General features: G+C 40.8%; 1 protein-coding gene across 1 annotated transcript in view; it reads right to left on the bottom strand.

The window, feature by feature from the left end:
• Positions 1-14,204, bottom strand: part of Vax2 (ventral anterior homeobox 2) — a 29,031-nt gene that overhangs the window by 7,213 nt on the left and 7,614 nt on the right. The window contains exon 2 of the mRNA XM_027934503.2: positions 3,750-3,937. Within this exon, the coding sequence (XP_027790304.1) occupies positions 3,750-3,937 (188 nt within the window). The remainder of the gene's footprint in view (positions 1-3,749; positions 3,938-14,204) is intronic.

The following is a 14,204-nucleotide window of genomic DNA, read 5'->3' as shown; positions in this document are numbered from 1 at the left end:
AGGGTGGAAACCTTCAGCTTCCTCTCACCTTCAAGGAGTGAGGGAGGCTGGAGATTGGAGGTCTGTTTGGGGAACATGTGGAAGTGTTGGGGGGGGGGGGGCTGAAGAAGCATGAAAGACCCTCCCCTTCCATCCCCTTGACCTGTGCCCCTCTTCCACTTGGCTCTTCCTGGTTTATATCCTTTATTTTTTTAGAATCAATTTTATTTTTATTTTTAAAATTCTCCCAGATTTTATTGGTGCATTATATCTATATATAAAACAGTGGGATTCATTGTTCCATATTCATATATGCACACAATATAACAATATAATTTGGTCAATATGGTTCCTCAGTATTTCCCCTTTCCTTCCCTCCTCCCTCCCCCAGTCCCTTTCCTCTACTCTGCTGATCTCCCTTCAATTTTCATGAGATCCCCCAACCTTTCTTTTCATTTTGCCTTTCTAGTTTCTACATATGAGAGAAAATATAAGACCCTTGGCTTTCTGAGTTTTTTAACAGAATGTTGTCAAGTTCCATTCATTTTCCTGCAAATGACATAATTTCATTCTTTTTTATGGCTGAATAAAACTCCATTGTGTACTTATACCACATTTTCTTTATCCATTCATACACTGATAGACACCTAGGCTGGTTCCACAGTTTGACTATTGTGAATTGTGCTGCTATAAACAGGGGTACACTTGTATTACTATAGTATGATGACTTTACTTCTTTGAGATTAATACTGGCTGGGCACAATGGTGCATGTCTATAATCCCAGTGGCTCAAGAGGCTGAGGCAGGAGGATTGTGAGTTCAAAGCCAGCCTCAGCAACAGTGAGGTGCTAAGCAACTCAATGAGATCCTGTCTCTAAATAAAACACAAAACAAGGCTGGGAATGTGGCTCAATGTTGAGTGCCCCTGAGTTTAATCCCCCCCACACCAAAAAAAAAAAAAAAAAAAAGGTTAATACCAAGGAGTAGTATAGTTGGATCATGTGGTGGTTCCATTCCTAGCCTGACTTATATCCTTTATAATAAACTATACATAGAAGTAAAGTGGATCCTAAGCTCTGTGAGCTGTTCTTGTGAAATCGAACCTCAAGAAGGAGATGTGGAAGCCCCTGAATTCAGGGCCACTGGGTCAGAAGCACAGGTGGCTTCTGGGACTTGCCACTGGCATCTGCTGTGGAATTGAGTTGGGTAGGTCTACCCTTGACTTGTGGGGTCTGTGATAACTCGGAACTTGTGTCATAATAGAATTGTTAGACACTCAGTTGGTGTCAGAGACTTGGAGCTGGCTGGGGTAGTGTTGGAAACTACACCAAACTTGGTGTCAGAAAAAATGCCTCACACCAATTTCACATGGTTGTGGTGAAGACGAAACCTGTCAGGAAGGGAGCTGTGCATGGAAAGTTCCCAGAGAATGTTAGCTATACATTATTTATACCATTGCACAATCCCAGGATTGGGAAGAGAAAGGAGGGCGTAAGCAGGAAGCAAGAAGCTGAAGATTTGCTGAGGGTTCACCATGAGGCCAGCTTATTCTGGGCTCCCCAAGGGAGCCTGCAGAAGAGACATGGCTTTCAAACGTGTTCTTGTCCTTGGGCAGTGCATACCAGTTGTCCTTGGGCAGTGCATACCAGTATGCCACCACAACATACAGATACACAAACACACACTTTAAGGTCAAGCCATGGAATATTCTCTTGGGACGAGGTCAAGAAGCCTTAGGGAAGACCTACTGGAAGAAAAGAGGCTGCAGATGACCTCTGAGGGTCAAGGCTGGATGTGGGGTAGGGTGCTAGGCAAGGGAAGGATGAGGACCCAGAAGGTCCCCAGAGAGCACAGTTTCAGGGGAGAGCTTAGGGCAAAACTAGGTGAGGCAGAGGGAGATTAGCACCAAGGAAAGGGGCAGGTGCTGACCTAGGCATAGCCTTCAGGGATGATGGTGTCTCCCTAACTTCCCTGGGAGCCCTGGCCTGGCCCAGCCCAGCCACTGTAGCCTCCTCTCTGAGCACAAGCCTAGCTTCTCAGCCCCAGGCCCAACCCAGCTGGATGGGGGACCCAGCTGTCGTGTGGGGAACTAGGCAGTGGCAGCAGGAGCTAACCAAAACCAGGTGGAAATGTCCTGCCCCTGCAGGACACCAGCTGCTCCGCATCCCCCCCACCCCGCCTTGCCTTCCTCGTCAGGTGGCCCTTCTTTCCTCTGCACCCTTAGAGCTCTTGGTTTACTCCAAGAGTAGCCTGCTCAACTCCCAAGGGGACCAGGATAACCAGGTCTATCAGACTGCCCTGCTGGCCACATTCTGTTAGTGTGAGTTGAAGAGCTAGAGGATTCTGTGAGTGAAGAAGTGCCAGGCCAAGGGCAGGACAGCTGTGGCACATGGAGAGGCTCCATGCAGTCCCCTGCAGGGCTCCCAGGAAGGAACCCAGAGTACTCAGTTTGCTTCCTCTCCTCTCGCCTCCCTTCCCTTTATAAATCCCGTCTTGTTCATTGTTGGCACTCTGTCTATTGGTTGATCTCCCTCATACATGAGATTAAACTGCTAGAGCTATAGCTAAACTAAGGGTCTCTGTGTTCTTATTCATTTATTGACTTATTTTGGTGCTAGGGATTGAATTTAGGGCCACATGCTAGGCTCATGCTAGTGGTGCTCTACCACTGAGCCCCAGCCCCAGCCCCAGCCCTTTTTAATGTATTTTGAGATAGAGTCTCCATAAGTTGGTGAGGCTGTCCTCAAACGTAATATTCCTGCCTCAGTCTCCCGAGCAGCTGGGATTGCTGACAAGTGCCATGTGCCCGACTTCTGAGTTACTCTTTAACGAGCTTGAGGCAGGTGGGCCAGGTTCCACTTCAAGGTGCCAGACTGATCATCCAGATCCCAGCTCTGGGACTTATTCATTGTATGACCTTGGACATAACCTCCCCTCATCTGTCAAATTGGATAATACACCAGTATCATATAGTTGTTGTGACTGATTAGTTACCTAACAGGCAGAGCACTTAGTGCCTGGCATGTGTAAGTACTGAGTATTATTATTTCATAGTTCCAGAACCAGCTTGAAATGTCTTCATTCACATAGGGTAGGTGCTCAGTTTATAAAAGTTTTTCCTAGGGCTAAGCATACCGTTGTTAAAATGCCAGCCCTTTTGGGTGGGTGAAGGGAGTGTTCAGATCCCTCCTCTGCATAAGAGGGACTGAGGTATACTGAGAAGAAGGGAAGGTGCAGAGGGTGGGAAGGAGCCCAAAATGAAGAAGGGAGAGTTCCCCAGACCTATTGTGTCATGTCTCATCTCTCCCCAGAATTGTTTTCTTGTGACAGGGTCTCACTATGTTACCCAAGCTGGCCTTGAATGCCTAGACTCTGGTGATCCTACCCACTCAGCCTTCTAAGTAGCTGGGATTACAGGAGTGTACTCCCCCATAATAGCATCTTCCCAGAATCATTTTTTTCCAGCATGCCAACCCCTCACATCCCTTCTCGAGGTTCCTCTTACAAGCTGACATTTCCGTAAGCCACTCCCTAAATTTTTATTTTTATTTCTCGAAGCCTTTTCCTATATTCCACCCAAGGCCCCCTACTATTGGCACTTACTAACTCTCTCAGTACTCCATTTGCTCTGGTTTGCCTATAGCTTTAAGTCTCTCCCTTGTGCATGTGTGACCTCCTCCAAAGTTTGGCCTATAGCAGCCCAGGTCTCATACCCCAAGGAATTCCCCAGTAGCCAAGACAGGGTGGAGAGGCCTGGGCCTGCCTCTTACCTGGGTCTCTGAGAGGTTCAGCTGGCGGGCCAGCTCCGTGCGCTCACGGCCCACCACGTACTGGCAGCGCTGGAACTCCATCTCCAGGCGGTACAGTTGCTCAGCAGTGAAGGATGTGCGGGTCCGCTTGGGGCGGTCCAGGTCCAAGCCCTTGGGCAGGACAATTTCCCTGATGGTACCCTTGGCATCTGCAGGGACCAGGAAGGAAATCAGGTTAGTTCACTAGCTGGGATTAGGTTACTAACAAGCATCTTGATAAGAGTCTAACAAGGAACTTCTCAGAACTTCTCGGGTTGGGGCCTGGTTGTGTGACCTCTGACAAATTGTTCACCTTCTCTGGGCCCAGCTTCCTCAACCATTTAATGTAGAATGTTGTATCTTGTGCATATATAGGATGGGCATCAGTACAAATGTCAGATCTAGCTGGGCAGAGTGCCATAGGTCTATAATCTCAGCTACTCAAGAGCCTGAGGCAGAAGGATCACAAGTTTGAGAATAGCTTCAACAATTTAGCAAGACCTTGTCTCAAAATAAAAGGACTGGGGTGTGGCTCAGTGATAGAATGCTCACCTGTCATGCATGAGGCACTGGATTTGTCCTCAGCATCACATAAATATAAAATAAATATATTGTGTCCACCTCAAACTAAAAAATAAAATTTTAAAAAATAAAATAAAAGGAACTGGGGACGAGGTGCAGTGGCACACGCCTGTAATCCTAGCAGCTTGGGAGGCTTAGGTGGGAGGATCGCAAGTTCAGCAACTTAGTGAGGCCCTAAGCAACTCAGAGAGACACTGTCTCTAAATAAAACATAAAAATGGGCTGGGGATGTGGCTCAGTGATTAAGTGCCTTTGGTTCAATCCCTGGTACAAAAAAAAAAAAAAAAAAAAAAAAAAAGTCAGGTCTACTGTCATGGCCAGAGTGAAAGGACTCACTCTGGATCACCAGGATTCTGCTGCTTCAGCAGAGTAAGGACCAATGGAAAGTAATATACTCAGTCCTCAAGCACAGAGGGAAAAAATGGATTAGACTTGGGTGTGGTTAGTGAGGCAACACTACTAGAGACGTCTAGAACCAGATCCCATCCTCAGTGTGTGTGTGTGTGTGTGTTGTGTGTGTGTGTGTGTGTGTGTGTACATCCATGTGCACACATGCAGGTACGTGTGAGCATTCTGCCCCACAGACCCTGGTGGTGTTTATGATGAGGTTAGCTAGTGTGGGGTAGAGGGCAGAACAGGGAGCCAGGATCCCCAGGAGGAGCCCAAGGACAACTGCTACTACATCAGGATGCTGGGTACCTTCCAGAGGGGACTTCCACCACTCTCCATATAACCTAATAGCAGTGCCACTCCAGGGCTCTGGATCAATGCCCTCTATGTGCAGGATCTCCAGGACTGGGGGACACTTCAAAAAAGGTTGGAAACCCTGCATGCAGCCCACGTTCATCACATATTCTCACGTAGTAACATCACAAAGTGTTCAGAAAAGTAAAATATTTGGAGGAAGGTGGTGTATAAATATACATTAACTATAGGGGTAGAGATGATCCATGTTTAAACCACATACACTGCTGACTTGAAATCTAGGCATTAGACCATGCTGTTTAAAATCAGATTGTGGAAATATGCAGGGTCGTACTCTGTAGGATTTACCAAACACTCCCGAATAATGAGAGTGATTTACCATCACAAAGGAAGAACAATGAGGACAGAACGCTCCCTCAGGGAATCCCCCCCTGCAGAAACCCAGGAACACAGGCTTTTCACAGTTGCACGAATTCAAATCCCCTCCAGGGGGCGCTCACAGTTGGCGTTTGCAATGTAGCCAGAAGCTGTAGTGGCTGCGTCTGCTCACATTTTAGTTATAAGAATAGCTGACACTTCTGCCGTAGTTGCTCCAGGCTAGACACTGTTTCAATGCAATTTAAACTGTTATTATCATGAATGTTAAAAAAAGTTTTTAAATAAAATTAAAAGTCCTTCTGTGTACTCCCCTTAATAAAAGTCTTACCACAAAAAAAAAAACAACTGTTATTATTCCCACTTTACAGATGCAGAAGGAGAGGAGTATGATTTAATTAACTTACTCAAGGTCATACTGACAACAAACTCTAGAAATGCTCTAATTTTATTTCATGAATAACCTATTTGACAATCCTTAATAAAGCTGTTGATAGGTTACAATGAGGAAACTTTGGGCATGGGTATAAATGGAATCTTCTGGAAGGATAACCATTCCCCTGGAGAACAAGAGAAAGGAGCTGCATTTGGAATGTGCTGTTTGCCAGGATTCTCCGGATCCACAGGGGAGAATCTTTAGAATTTAGAAGCTTTAGAATCCCTGCTCCAGAGGATAATCTGAAACTCCTCCCTCCAATCCCACCCCATGAGCTGACTCTGGCTGCTTCCTGCTAGTGCCAGTGGGTGTTCACTTCTTCAGGGTGTACTCTGACTCCTCAGGGATACTGGCTCACAGGCCCTGCCCTTGATCTCAGAGGTTCTCAAGCATCTTCATGTTCCCAGTCAACCCCAGGGAGAAGGGGAGTCAGGACAGAGGGATGTAGTCACTGCTCAGAGGTGTTCCCCACTCCACTAACTGAGGTCAGGTCCTGCCCAGGTGCTGGGCAGAGCACATCAACCAGATGCTTGCTCTGCTCTTCAAGGGTTGCAGGGACCACTGGCTTCTTAGGGGGTAACCCAAGCTCCCCAGCTCCAATTATTTGCACATTAAAAAAAAATTGGGTGATATTTGTGACTACATTGTGACCAGTTTAGTCTCTTTTGCTTGAGTTTCACCATTACCAGTTAGGAGACCAGACTCAGAACTTCTTTACAACACCCCAATTGAATCCATCCCAAAGGCATTTTGTGAAAAGGTATTTTATGGCTTTATGAAATGTGGCTTGAGGGTACAGACAGGAGGAAGGGTGCTGTCACACCTGGTACTGGAGGCTGCATTCTGTCCTGGGGCACCTGCTCAGAACTCTGGAGCTCCTGAGCCAACTTCCTAACCATCCTTTCCTCTTACTACAAGAGGTAACAGGGAGTGACCAAGGGCAGCCCAAGGTCTCCCTCAGGGTCACCAAACAAGAAAGACAATTTTCAGACTTGCCATCAGATACCAAAACACATCACACAAATATTCCCATGAAAAGATGTTCCAATCACCAACCATTAGGGGAAAGTAAATTAGAGCCACAATGTGAAACATGTGTTAGAAAAGATAATAAAAAATACTGAAAACCAAAGGCTGGGGATGAGGCAGAGAAACTGGAACTCTTGTACTTTGCTGGTGGGAGCGTGGAATGGTATACAAGTCACTCTGGAAACTAGTTTGGCAGTTTCTTAAAGAATTAAACATACACATAGCAACTAAGGGACTGAATTCTTGAGCATTTATTCTAGAGAAATGAAATCTTTTATTTGGGGGGATAGTATGGGAATTGAACCCAGGTGTGCTCTTACTGAGCTATATCCCCAGTCCTTTTCATTTTTTTATTTTGAGACAGGGTCTCACTAAGTTGCCAAGGCTGGACTTGAACTTATGATTCTCCTGCTTCAGTCTCCTGAGTCACTGGTGAGAAGTGAAACCTTATGCTCACACAAAAATCTATACCAAAAGTACATAGTAGTTTACTTGCCTGTTTCTCTCCCTCCTTTCTTTCCTTCTTTCCTTCCTTCCTTCCTTCCTTCTTCGTGGTACAGGGGATTAAACCTGGAGGTGTTTGCCACTGAGCTCTATCCCTGGCCCTTTTTATTTTTTATTTTGAGAAATGGTCTCACTAAGTGGCCTTAACCTTGTGATCCTCCTGCCTCAGCCTCTTGAGTAGCAGGGATTACAAGTGTACACCACCCTGCTGCCTAGCTGGAGCTTTCTTTGTAATAGCCCCTAGAATGAAAACAAACCAGATGGTCTTAGGAGGTAAACAAACTGTGATACATCCACAGAATGGGATACTATCAGCAACAAAACTGGAGCGTTATTGCTACCCATAGTTTTCAGAATTATACTGAGTGAAAAAAGTCAGTCCCCAAAAGTTATGTACTGTATGGTTCCATTTATATGACATCAAAGTGACAAAATTATGGAGGTGGAGAACAGATCAGTGTTTTCCAGGGTGTGGGAACAGAGGGAGGATGTGACTATAAATAGCCCAAGGAAGCTCCTTTGTGATGACATGGCTGTTTTGTATTTCCATGGCGATGATAGCTCTTTGGCTCTCTAAATATAATAAAATGGCACAAAACTATATACAGGGACTCAAAAGTGAGCAGGAGGAAAAATGGGTGAAAAACCAAAGTTCCACTTAATTCGGTTGTCCATATATCTGTTGCCTGGTTTTTGGTAATGTGCTATGGATGTATAAGACGTCCTCAATGGGAGAAGCTGCTGGATATGGGGGGCCTCTCCATACTATTTTTACAAATTTTCAAAATGAAAACTATTTCAGAAACATGCCATAAAAATAGAGCAATGTGTTATCATAGAAATGGACAATTCATCAGTGAAAAGAATGCAACAGTGTTTCCCCAAAACAGTTCTGCATAGTGCTTGTGGATTGTACGATGATTGAAAATATCACATGATCAATACTTGTCATTTCAAAAGTTATTTATTTAATTTAATGTTTACTAGAAAAAAATTAAAGCATGATTTTACATGCTTAGGGTGAAGGTAAAGTAAGTATTTAATTTTAAAGTGAATTAGGCCAAAATATTAAGTAAATATGTTGAAAAACAGAAGTGGGGATGATGCTCAAATGAGTAAATATTGAGATACAAGGGAATGAAGAGTACACCACTAGACACACACACACACACACACACACACATACACACACACAATTATGGAGTTTATGATAAAGAGCATTCTAAATGGGACAGGTTGTGTTAGTTAATAAATAGAGGTAAATAAACTGGTAGCCATAAATCATCTAGTTGGAATAAAATTCAGTCCAATTCCTGTCTCACACCATAAATAACAAGTTTTAAATAGATTACAATGTGAATCATAGACTTTTAGGAGATTCCTAAGCAAGATAGACTCTTCCTAAGCAAGAGTCTGTAAAGAAAACACAAAGGATGCATCTGACTGTGTTAAAACTAAAAATTGGTATGAGAAAAGCACCAAAAACCAAGCTAAAATTTATTTTAAAAGTTGAAGAAAATATTTTAAACAAACAAACAAATAACAAAAAAGAATATTACTGAGGATTGAACCCAGGGGCTTATGCATGCTAGGCAACACTCTATCACTGAACTATATCCCCAGCCCTTTTCATATTTTTATTTTGAGACAGTGTATCATTAAGTCGCCCAGGCTGGCCTGGATCCTTCAATCCTCTTGCCTCAGTTTCCTTGGATCTACTAGCTGAGACTACAGGCATGCTCCACCATGCCCTGCTTGAAGAAAATACTTTTGAAGGAGGCATACAAATAATAACCAGAATACTCAAAATGCAATGCAATCATACATATCTCTCTCCTTCCCATTTCCTGTGAGCCTCACATATGCTAGGCAAACTCTCCCACTAACTTATACCCCCAAGTTCAAGTTCAAGAAGAAATGATTTTTTTGTACTGGGGATTGAACCCAGGGGCACTTTAGCATTGAGCTATATCCCCAGCCCTTTTTATGTTTTACTTTGAGACGGGACTTTGCTAAATTGCTAATGGTCTCCCTAAATCACTGAGACTGGCCTTGAATTTGTGATCCTCCTACCTCAGCTTCCTGAGTTGCCAGAATTACAGGTGTGCACACTGTACCTGGTTCCAATTGTGATTTTTTTTTTTAAGGGAAATAGCCTGGTAGAAAAAAATGCTCAAAAATTTATCTGGGTCATTCACAGGAAAAGACATCCAAGTGGCAAATAAACACAAAAAGATGGGCATAGCTTCACAATAATTGGGATAATGCAAGTTCAAGCATCCATGGAAAGCCATTTATCTCCCATGAGATGGAAAAGTCATTAAGAGGTGATTAATAGCCAGGCACAGTGGCACATGCCTGGGAGTCTGAGACAGGAAGATCGAAAGTTCAAGGCCAGCTTCAGCAATTTAGTGAGGCTCTAAGCAACTTAGCGAGACACTGTCTTAAAATGAAAAACAAAAAGGATTGGATGTCGCTTATGGTTAAGCACTCTTGGGTCCAATCCCTGGTTAAAAAAATAAAAGTAATTAATAAAGCCACGGTGCACTGTAGGGAAATCCACCCTCTTATACACAGTTGGTAGGATCATAAACTGTTAGTACTTTTTAAGATTACATTTATCAGGAATACAGATGCACACAGCTTTTGTTCTGGTGATTATATTTTAGTAGGCATTTTTCCTGCACCAACACCCACTAATGTGCTCCAAGGTATACATTATAATGATGTTTGTTGCAGCATTGCTCAAAATATTGAAAATTTGAAAGCATCCTCAGTGTTTCCCACCAGGGAACTGACTGGTCAAATTATGGTACATTCATACTATAAAGCAATTAAAAAGAATGAAGAAATAATTTTACAAACTGATGTTAAGTCACTCATAAATGATCTATGTAAATAAAGACATAAATGATCTATGTAAATAAAGACAACCATATATTCACCATATATTTAACAACTACTTACTACGTGCCAAGTACTATTCTAGGGTCTGGGGATATATAAATGAGCAAATAGGCAAGGTTCTGTTCCCTTAGATCTAGTGGTGGGAAGGAGACATCATAAATTTATTTATTTTTAATAAGTAACTTATTTTTAAAATAAATAATTTATTTTTAATAAAAAATAAACTTAAAAATAGGTAAGATGATGAGTGCTGAAAGACAATAAAACAAATTAGTGGGTATTACTCTTCCCCCCTCAAATTACCCAACCAATCAGCACCACGTATGCATTGCCAGCTCCTTTCCCCTACTGTGGTATTGTTGTGATGGTCCTGGATATAGGAGGGAAGATGAGCATTGCCAGATCTGGCTTCTGAGTTCCAAGTTGAGCCCCTGCCCAGTAGGACAGCTTTATCCTGCGAGTGAGAAATGCACTAGTTTTGGTTAAGTCTCTGATTTGTGTTGTCTTTGCAGAAAAATCCAGCCCATTCTTACTGACTCTGTTCTCTGAATTTGCTCCTTCTGAATTGCTTTTTTCAAGGAATCGCTCCTTTCCTGGTTGGAGTTCGGGGGAAGTATGAAGAGAGGGTAATTTTCATTCTGGGACCTCCTTCAGGAACTTAGTTAAGGGTGAAAACCCCCAAGTCTCAACAAAATAAGTCCTGAATTTTGCTTCCTCCTCAGGTGTTTTGCAAAGAACTTTGAGTTTTAGAGGTATGGAGAGAGTGAATTTTGTCCCTTTGCAAAGCCTTTGCTTGGGAGAGGTGATAACCCTCTGGCCTAATAATACTTACCTTATGCTCTCAACCTCCAGGCCCATATCTGACCCCCTCCTTGGGCTCTCCTGATAGACTCCCTTAAAGCCCTCTTTGACTTCAATTTTTACCTAGCATCAGGAAGTCCCCCGTGCTGTTAATGTGTTGACTTTTTAGTGAGACAACGTCTTTCTTGATCTAATCCACAAATATTACTTGATTACTATAAAATTCTTTATGTTGTGTGGGGGGCTTACTGATAGTGTTATATAGCTCAGAGACTTGCCTAGCATGTGCATGGCCCTGGGTTTGATTCCCAGAAGAAAATAATAATAATAATAATAATAATAATAATAATAATAATAATAATAATATAAAAGTAGAATGTGCTATGCAAATACTATGCTGAGGAACTTAAACTTCTGAGAGAGAGAGAGTGAGAGAGCAAGAGAGTGAGAGAGTGAAAGAATGAAAGAGAGAGAGAGAGAGAGAGAGAGAGAAGGAGAGGGAAAGGTGTATGTGGGGGAGTGTAGGGGGGTAGGGGGGTGTCCTGGAACCAACTCCCTGAAGATATTGAGGATGATATCTGTGTGTGTGTGTGTGTGTTTGTGTGTAAAGTATTTTTAACTTTGGGGCTGGGGTTGTGGCTCAGTGGTAGCGTGCTCACCTAGCATGCATGAAGCACTGGGTTTGATCCTCAGCACCACATAAAAATAAAGAAAGTAAAGTCCATCAACAACTAAAAAATATTTTTTAAAAAAAGTATTTTTAACTTTGGAGAGAGAAGAACTTTCCAATTAGGAACTAAAATCTAGAAGCACAAAGGGAAATAATCATTAGATGTGATTAAAATTTAAGTTTCAATTTAGAAAAAAATTTTTCAATAACAAATTTTTTTAAAAAGAAAAAGACTTGGGGGATGTTTTTAATACATGCAACAGAGAAAGAATTCATTTCCTTATTATATAAAGAACATTTTCAATTTCAAAACAATAAGCAAAAGAAATATGAATTAGAATTAGAAAATTCTTTTTCTAATTCATAGAAAAAGATATTAACATGTAGAATAAATATATTAGAACATGTTTAGCCTCACTAGCAATTTAAAATACTACTACTAATAAATTTTCTGTTTCCTTTTGTGTTGTTTTGTTTATAGTACTGGGGCTTGGTACATAATAGTCTATAATAAGTTTTTTGTTTTTTTTAATTGGAAAGATTTTCCTCTAAAAGTCTGAGTACATCCTGGGTTTGGGGGATGTGAAGAAATAGCATATTTCTATTCCGTTGCTGGAAATATAAATCTACATTTTTGTGTGATTTTGGAATTGCCTATCATATTAAGTATATATGTTTGGATATTCAAAGTTTACTTCCAGGACGTATCTAGTAATTTTAATCATACTATGTATATCTGAAATGATCCTTTTTTTTTTTTTTCACCAGTACTGGGGGTTGAACCCAGGGCACTATATCCCCAGGGCTGAACTATATCCCCAGCCTTGTGAACCTCCTGCCTCAGCCTCTGAAGCCACTAGGATTACAGGCTTGCACTATGCCCAGTTTGACCTTTATTATTTAAAACATTTTAATATATGAAAAATTTCAAACATCCACAAAATTAGAAAAAACAGTATATTAAGTTCAGATATACTTCTCCCCCAACTTCAACTTCAGGAACAATCTTACTTTTTTCTGCACTGTCATAATTTTTAATAGAAATAATATGATTTTACCTACAAATATTTAAATATATGTCTATTTTAAAAGACTCTTAAAAAATTTAACTATAGAACTGAGGATATAGCTTAGTGGTAGAGTACTTGCTTAGCAGGTACAGGATCCTGGATTCAAACCCCATCACTGCCCCCAATAACAATAAGAGAAAAAAAGCTTAACTACAATAGTTTTGTCATAGCCAAAAAAAAAAAAAAAAGAAAAGAACAATTATTCTTAAATGTAATAAAATATTCTACACTTTTACAATTTTCCAAATGTTTCATAAATGAAAATTTTAAAGCTCGTTTATTAAGATACAAAGATTTTCACTATGGCATTATTTGTATAATAGTGAAAAAGGAGACCCAACCTAAATAACCATTAATAGGGGACTGGTTAAATAAATTATGTGATAGCTACATAATAGAATACTATGTGGCTGTTTGAAAGAATGAAGCAATTTTAGATGGAAATAGTTCCACAATATATATTAAATGAAAAAAGCAATTTGCAAAAAGATACTTTTTTGCAATACATAACTTGTATATTTGTATTTTTCAATAGTAGGGAAAGTTTGGGAGATAAAATCTGGAAGTGAAATTGTATTATGCTGGCTGGGAATATAGCTCAGTTATAGAGTGTTTGTCTCACATGCACAAGGCCCTGGGTTCAATCCCTAGCACCATCACCAAAAAAAAAAAAAAGAAAGGAAGTGTATTATGTGAGGAAAATTAGGAACTTTCTACCTAACCTTACATAGCAAAACATCATGAACTGCTTTATAATTAAAAATATAATTTATACTTCAGAAAACAAAAGATATAAACAAAATTAAAAGACAAATTATAACCAAAACTTTTGCAACACATTTTGAGAGCAATGGGATACTATCCATAATACATAATATCTACCGATCAAAAAAGAAAACGTATTTGAAAATTAAAACTAATCAAAGGAAATGAATTAGTATATAACAGCGAAGAAATACAACTGGCTAATAAACATGAAAAGATGGTCAACTTCACTATCAAAGAAGTAAAATGAACATGCCAGTGAGTTAATATTTATCACCTGTAAGGTTGACAAAGGTGAAAAGATATAGAATTTGTGGTGTAAATTACTGAACTTATTTATTATTTCAGAATAATCTGAAAGTATCTATCAAGATGTAAATTGGGAACTGTGTGGGCAAGATTGGGATAAATGGGCATTTTCAAGCATTGTTGGTAGGAGTGTAAATTACTAAGTCTGATGGAGGGCAATTTGATACCTCCCGAATTAAAAATACAGATAACTTTTGACCCAATAACTCACTTTTAGGAACTTTCTGATAGATATACACATACATGTGGAAGTGAACAGGAATAAGTTTATTTATTGCAGCATT

The sequence above is a fragment of the Marmota flaviventris genome, chromosome 14 (assembly GCF_047511675.1).
Source record: "Marmota flaviventris isolate mMarFla1 chromosome 14, mMarFla1.hap1, whole genome shotgun sequence".
NCBI lineage: Eukaryota > Metazoa > Chordata > Mammalia > Rodentia > Sciuridae > Marmota > Marmota flaviventris.
Note: the sequence above shows the minus strand (reverse complement) of the source record. Positions and strands in the feature narration are given on the sequence as shown.